The sequence below is a fragment of the Octopus bimaculoides genome, chromosome 1 (genome assembly GCF_001194135.2).
Source record: "Octopus bimaculoides isolate UCB-OBI-ISO-001 chromosome 1, ASM119413v2, whole genome shotgun sequence".
Lineage (NCBI taxonomy): Eukaryota > Metazoa > Mollusca > Cephalopoda > Octopoda > Octopodidae > Octopus > Octopus bimaculoides.
In genome coordinates this window covers 127,553,743-127,561,431 of record NC_068981.1, presented here as the reverse complement: position 1 = coordinate 127,561,431, position 7,689 = coordinate 127,553,743, and the positions used below count along the sequence as shown (strand labels likewise).

The 7,689-nt window shown below is 35.6% G+C and overlaps 1 protein-coding gene across 1 annotated transcript in view; it reads right to left on the bottom strand.

Annotated features, from left to right (window-relative positions):
* Positions 1-7,441, bottom strand: part of LOC106872764 (V-type proton ATPase subunit d) — a 26,352-nt gene extending 18,911 nt beyond the window's left edge. Inside the window, exon 1 of the mRNA XM_014919855.2 lies at positions 7,193-7,441. Within this exon, the coding sequence (XP_014775341.1) occupies positions 7,193-7,316 (124 nt within the window). The 5' untranslated portion in view covers positions 7,317-7,441. The remainder of the gene's footprint in view (positions 1-7,192) is intronic.
* Between the last annotated feature and the right edge of the window lie 248 nt (positions 7,442-7,689).

Below are 7,689 nucleotides of genomic sequence, written 5' to 3'. Positions count from 1 at the left end.
TACATGAGATGCACCATTTTGAGCGTGGCCATTGCCAGTACCACCTGACTGGCCTCCGTAGGATTTTCGAGCGAGATCGTTGCCAGTGCCCCTGGACTAGCTTGTGCCTGTGGCACATAAAAGACACCATTTCGAGCGTGGCCGTTGCCAGTATCGCCTGACTGGCCTTTGTGCAGGTGACACGTAAAAGCACCTACTATACTCTGAGTGGTTGGCGTTAGGAAAGGCATCCAGCTGTAGAAACTCTGCCAAATTTAGATTGGAGCCTGGTGTTGCCATCCGGTTTCACCAGTCCTCAGTCAAGTCGTCCAACCCATGCTAGCATGGAAAGCGGACGTTAAACGATGATGATGATCATCATCATTATCATATTTCTAGCAATACCAGTGAGCACCAATGTGCAACACTAAGTTCTCAGCAAACCTATTCTACAGTCCAATTTCAAATCTCAAGACAATATTTTAGATTCAGTGCAGTAAGGAAGATCTACGAATTGAACAAGTTTTGCTTTTATGTGATAAAAATTCTCAAATATATATCTTTAGTATTAAAATTGTTTTAACAATTTGTAACCCTACTAGTGCCAGTGACATGAAAAAGCACTCAGTACACACATTAGGAAGGGCATCCAGCCAGAGAAACCATGCCAAGCTGATACGAAATTCACCAGATCCTGTCAAGCCATCCAACCCATTCCAATATGGAAAACAGACATTAAATTATGATGATGATGATACATTGTGCTGTATTCTTCAGAAAGATATTTTATATTCAAATGTATCCTTTTTTAATTTTTATTTAGTTAGAAATCAAATATCTATGTTTCTTTATGGCTGCATTGTAAGGAATGTCTCAGACAATAAAACAGCTGCTCTAAGAGAACTGCAGAAGATAGTTCATGGGTTATGGTGTGATGCCTCGAAAGCATGTCCAACTGCCTACAGACACCATAATAGTTACAATACAAATTCTTGCTTATGACTAAACCAAACTCTGTATCAAGCTGCAAAACTCAGTAAAATCTTGAGGATCACAATAACTCAGCTCTAGCTAAACTGCCTTGGAGTACTACCACTGCTATTTATAAAGACAAAAAAAAAACTGATTAGGTACATGACCTGCTATTACAGTGGTTCTCAAACTGATATCAGTCTTCCCACCCACCAAAAATATAAATACAATTTTGTTCCCCACTCCCAAATCGTAAATAAAATAGAATTTGCATGCATATTCTTCCTTCTTTCGATGATGTTGGACAAGTTTGAAAACATTAAAACCATCTCATTTTATTAAACATGGTGATTTGTTTGTCCTCTTTTCAATCATTGCCACCAACACTTCCATTCAAACACTGTCCACTACTGCACTGCATTTCACACATCTAAACAATTCCTGATAGAATGGGCAATGCTATCAGAAATTGACAGAAATATATCTATTGTCAGTCCACAGAACTCTCCATTAGTTTTGTTGTTTAGCACCAGGCCAGTCCTAACCCAGTAAACTTATGAACAAAGACTTTCCTAATCATGATCATCCTTTTTTTTTTTTTTTTTTGTATAACAGGAACTACATTGTCCAATGTATCTGCATTTAATACAATAGGGTGTTATCTGGTGGGATCTGGCTGCTATTTCTAGCAAACTGAGTCACCATGTAGAGCAGACATGGGTAACTTTTTTTCGAAAAGTGAGTTGCATGAGATGCGTCTCATTATCAGACAGACTGCACTACTAAAAAGACTTGAGGTAATTTTTCATTAGGCATGCCATTCAGAAAATTCTGCAGAACAGTTTACCTATGACTGATATAGAGGCCTGTGCCATAGCTTAGTGCCAGGGCATCTGACAATATAGACAAATATCAACCCTCTTAAACCAGTCCGTGCTAGAACAGCACCAAAAAAAGAAAAAAAAAAAAAAGGTTCATATGACTGAAAACAATAAAACTCAAAAAAGAATTAAAACTTATAATTGATTTGTTCCTTATATTTCTGATATTAAGCTTCTGATACTAAACTAAAATTTCTTCAGAATAAACAACTGTTCAACAAGTCCCCGTCATGGACATTATCATTATCAACACCAGCTGTACCTTTGATGGTGCATGCAGCCTATTTCACAAAATGAAAACTATTCCTTAAAAGAAAAAAAGAAAACAATGCACATCTAATCAATAATGGGCTAATGCTGTTGTTTATTCTAATGATAGTTCAGTGTGGTTACTTTGTCTTGTCAACAATGTATTGAAAGGAATATCAACCAATTCAAATATATTGCCAATGAAAAAGAAACACTCAAGCAAGAGAAAACTAACAATATACATTATTAGTACAATATTTAATAATACAAAATAAACTCAAAGTCCTCTTATTAGAATTAGCCAGAGAGAATAGCATTTTATTGTAGACTGTACCAGTTTTTCCTACAGGCAATTTTATTCCACTAAATGTCCTGAAAGTTTTAACAAGTATACACTGCTGAAAGCAGTGTCTCTCTCTCCAAATAGATATTGGTAGTCTATTTTATGAAACTCCTTGTATCTTTAGGTATGTGAATCCACCAAACAAGATGACATTAAGTTAAAAACAAGGTTAATCTTTTCCAAAGCAAAGGACTAATGTTTATCATTATGACAGTAGATGAGATATGAATCTCCTCCTAGTTAGTATTCAATTCCACTTCAAGTAACTTTCCAGGAGAGAATTTTAGGCTGATACTAAGAGATAAAATGCCTGCAAAGGAATGTCTCTTCATAACAATAAGGATGTTACATTGAACTGTTGCCATATTACATGGATCTATAATACAATGTCAGTTCACGTGTCTTCCATTAGATCTTTCCAATTTTATCCTCTTTTCTTAGAGCAGCAAAGTCTAGAAATGTCTCGAAGAGAACACACAGTAATAAAACAAAAACACAGTTCCTTCTAGCTCCAACCACCAACCAAGAAATTTACAAAGGGAAACTTCGAGGAAGCAAATACTAGATACATGCAGAAATGATGACTTTTAACAGAGACACAAGACCACAAATTTTGAGAGAGGAGAATATAGTCAATTTAAACCTGCAATATTTCACTTGTACTTATTTTATTAACCTACATAGGAATTAAAGTTAAAGTCAACCCCAGCAATGTTAGAATTTAAAATGTAAAGTATTGTGTCCAATATACCATTTCTAACACCCATCACCTCAGCTGTAGAATTAATAGTTGTACCAATCAATGGTATTTTTGAGCTCTTGTAATGAAGACATTTTTAATCTAATTTACACTATGGAACCTCATCCATAAAACACAATCACTGTACACACCAAGAAAACATTACACTTCACACCCTTAAATATGATCAGCATACAATAAGATGCCTCATGATGCTCCAAATGCTGGGCAATATCAAACTGGGAATCTTTAGAGGCAAACACATCCTCAACTTAGCAAAGACTGATAGCCCTTCTCATCAGAGCCGGAAAATACTTTGGCCCACAACAACTATTAGCACTACCTACAGATGAAACTTACAATGGAGAACTGTTCCCACATCTGGGATAATGCTGCAGTTATATATACAGACATTATAGAAAAAACGGCCACTTGACTGACGGGAATGAAGTCACTCACAGATAATTGTTGAACCAACTCATTTCTCCTTATCACCCATGTTGTGTTGAACTCCTCCACACCCCACACTATTCCCAGGGCTACATCTCAGTAGGTCAGCTCTCTGGAATTCCCACCTTGCATGTCTTTCCAACAGTTGAAGCATAATGTTAATTAGCATCAGTCACCAGTGTCAGAGGGCCTGGAAAGGCCATGAACAACTATCCTCCTTCCAGACCTTATTAATAAAAAATATCATTAAAAAGTAATGTGACTATGTGGGTGTTTGTTGGTGCCTTAATAGTAATTTTGGCCATGAGAGAAATTTTTCTGACAATAAGGAACGATTTATCTTTTAGAAAAATATGCTATAAATACAACCACACAATTCGATATCATAAGTCTTAAATATTAATATAATATCACTAAGTCATTTTGAGTGTTGTTTTTTTTTCGGTTTTTTCTTTTTTTTTTTTTGCCTTGTGAATTTGGTAATTTCTGCAAAATAAACGTTCAAGTGTGAAATTACCAGAAAAGGAATATTGAAATGGTAATCTTTAAAGCCAGTAATATAGCAATTTAAACTACTTAACAACAGGTAATTGAAAACAGAAAATTCAGAGTTCTTTATTTCATTTTTACAACCTGTGGTTGCAACCTAAGCTGAAATGCAGCTTTACAAAGAATTGAACAGATGTTAATGACAAGGAAAACCGAGAAAAATGAGCGAAAACACACACACGCTGTGGGATGAAGTTAAAATAATAGACAGAGAACACCACTGGAAAATTCGAAAACTAAAAGCAGCAGCACATATGCTAGGACACAACAACCTCCTAAGCAGACCGAGTGCAGATATGAATAGCATATGGGAACTGGTATTAAGGAAGGATAGGAAAATATTAGATTTATAAGCCCTAAAATTCACTCCATAATTGCCCACAGGAATATAGCGAAGTGGTTGAGAGCGTGAGCTACTAACCCCAAAATTCCGAGTGACCTGAATAATAATAATAACGAAAAATACCTCAGGAATGAGAATCCAGGTTCGAAATTTCCCTAAGACACCTGATGCCGAAATGTTGTGTTAACAAATAAGATGATAAATATCCGTCAAATGTAAATAATGTACCTAATTCCTCATATCTTAAATATAATCGATTTTATTACACGTAAGTTTTAACAAAATCTTATATGGACCCTCAAGGGTCATGCTGCCCCCAGATGAGAACCAATAACTAGAGAATCTCTAGTTAAATATATTAGACGTGTTACTTTATGATATCATTTCGTACAAGAGGTAGTACTTTTTTACTCTTATTTGTTTTAGCCATTTGACTGCGGCCATGCTGGAGTATCGTCTTCAGTCGAAATAATCGACACCAGGACATTCTTTGTAAGTCTAGTACTTATTCTATCGGTCTCTTTTGCCGAACCGCTAGATTACAGGGACGTAAACACACCGGCACCAGTTGTCAAGCGATGGTGGGGGGGACTAACACAGACACACAAACATAGGGCTTCTTTCACTTTCTGTCTACCAAAACCACTCACAAGGCTTTGGTCGACCCGAAGCTATAGTAGAAGACACTTGTCCAAGGTGCCACGCAGTGGGACTAAACCCGGAATCGTGCTTAGTAAGCAAGCTACTTACCACTCAGCCACTCCTGCGCCTATAGTGGCTAATGTTTACAAAGAGTAAAAGAAAAATGATCGCAGGATTTTAATTACAGTGAGTTACATAACCAAACATAAATCAACAAACCCATAACTGGATCTTGTATAGCTAGAGAACAAATCCCTATTATCAATTCGATCTTTAAAGAAGTACTTCAAACTGAAGAATTCCTTTTGGAGTTTTCGAGGAATTTAGTAAACCATTTTTAAAACTCTCTTACACCTACAGACCGACGAAGACCAATATTAATAATCAGACTACGAGAAAACCAATATTAATGACTAAATGTTTAGAATAATGGTGAGCTATTAGCATACTTTTGTTTGCTATGAAAAAAACTAAAGACATGAAACATATCGGAAAATTCATTATTGTAATTATTTTGGCTAATTATCTGAGTGCAGAGACGTAAGAGTCTATTAAATCGACTGTTCCCTGCTATAAAATATGTGGCTTCATACTAATATTAGAATTCTTTATTATTTATTCAATAAAGTACCAGCACAAGAGTTGATTTAGTCGACAAACCCTCTAACCCAAAATTTCAGGCCTTGTGTCAATGTTAGAAACAAAAGTCTAGAAGAGATATTGTGAGGGAAATGTAAAAAAAAAAAACGCGACCTGTATGCCTTTGTAAGAGTATTACTTTTCTTCGTAAGAAACAATTCCAATGAGAAACACAAAGCAAGTCGTAGACAGTTCACCTAACTGATAGTTGAAATGGGAGTGTTCTAGTTAACCAAGAGTTGTTGACGAAAATTGAAGTCATTTAGAAATATCATGTGATAAAAGCTGTATCATGATTTATGGAGAAATTTTTAAAACGTGTATGGGTATGCGTACGCGTTAGGAAATGCTTGGCATCTAGAAAGTGCATTGGTGGCACCAACCACAGTACCAATAAGATACTGTGGTTGGTGCCACCAATGCATTGAGTGTTACATTCTATTGATAGTACAGATAAACTATGTTTGAGTGTATTCATCCAAACACGTAGAATTGTGGTTCAAAACTCAAGGATTAGCTATCAATGACTTATAACTACGGCCTCCAAAATGTGGAAAGTGTGTCATTATAACTAGAACCAACAACAAAAACCTATCATCAGCAACATAGAAGGAAGTAATTTCCACAAATGAGTATACATTTGGAAAAGACTCGCTTTAGATGGCTGAATGTACGATTGAAATCGCTCGTCAATAACCCTTGATCCCATCTAAAATTATTTCAATTTTACCAATATAATGGATAGAAAACGCATAAACAAATGCAGAAAATACATCAAGCTGTAATTAAGCCTTTAGTTTAAACTGTCGATACTCGAATTTAAAAGGTAGTTGTTTAAACAGTTAATAAAATCTTATCAGTGTGGAAACCTTTCCAATAGGTTAAATGAAATTTTATAAATGCTTTGATATTAACATATATGGACTAAAGATTTATACTTGCAGTAAAACATAGTATTAGACATTTCCACCCTGTAAAAAATCCTTCGTCGAGGCAAATTTCGTTATTAAAAAAAAAGGGTTAATAAAAAGTTAAATTATTCAAATGAAGCACCTTGTTTTATTTTCTACGTCTGGGGTGTTATAAACTTAAAGGTTACTTATACTTCCTTGGCAGCATACAGTGAACATTGATGTCCTCGGATGTGTAAAATATAGATATTAATGATTTCTTTAGACCATGCGAAGCAAATGCTTCCATTCATTCGATCTGTTGCGGAATGAATATAATGCGTATAGACAGACAGACATTATATGTGTGTGTATGTATGTGTGTGTGTGTGTGCGTGTATTAAATATATATTTGAAAAATAAATTATTTCGGATATATCCGCCTATATTGAGGTTAGATATCGAAGACCAAATGTAACAACCACCCACGGAATATAATTAATATATTGCACTCACCTTCCAATGTTTCACACTGAACCAAGTTCACGTAGTCGGATTGTTTAAGTATGCCACCTTTGAAACCACGGACCAAGCCTTCCAAGTAGCCGTGGTCAATGTTAAAAGATATTTCAGACATCATATTGAAGCCTGCCTGTAAGACCACAGTTGCAAAGTAAAGGAAGGAACGATGTTCACAATCGTATACGGACAAGAATTACAAGGGGAGTGGGTGGGTGTGTGTGTGTCATGTGAGTATTCGCTACTGCCACCTGCTGTAATTTTTTTCCAGTAATTTATTTACTAACATGAATTATCTCCCTTGTTCAGCGCTTACGCTCTATATGAAACATTGGTAAATATTTCCATAGTAATTTGTTTAATTTCTTATCGCCTTTAAAATAGGTTGCGAATAAACCAAATTGTCAAAATGCTGCAGGGTCGACGAAAATCTAAACGAGGAGTTAACTTTCTTTATATAAACTAACTTGGAAATCAATAAACAATTCCTAAGA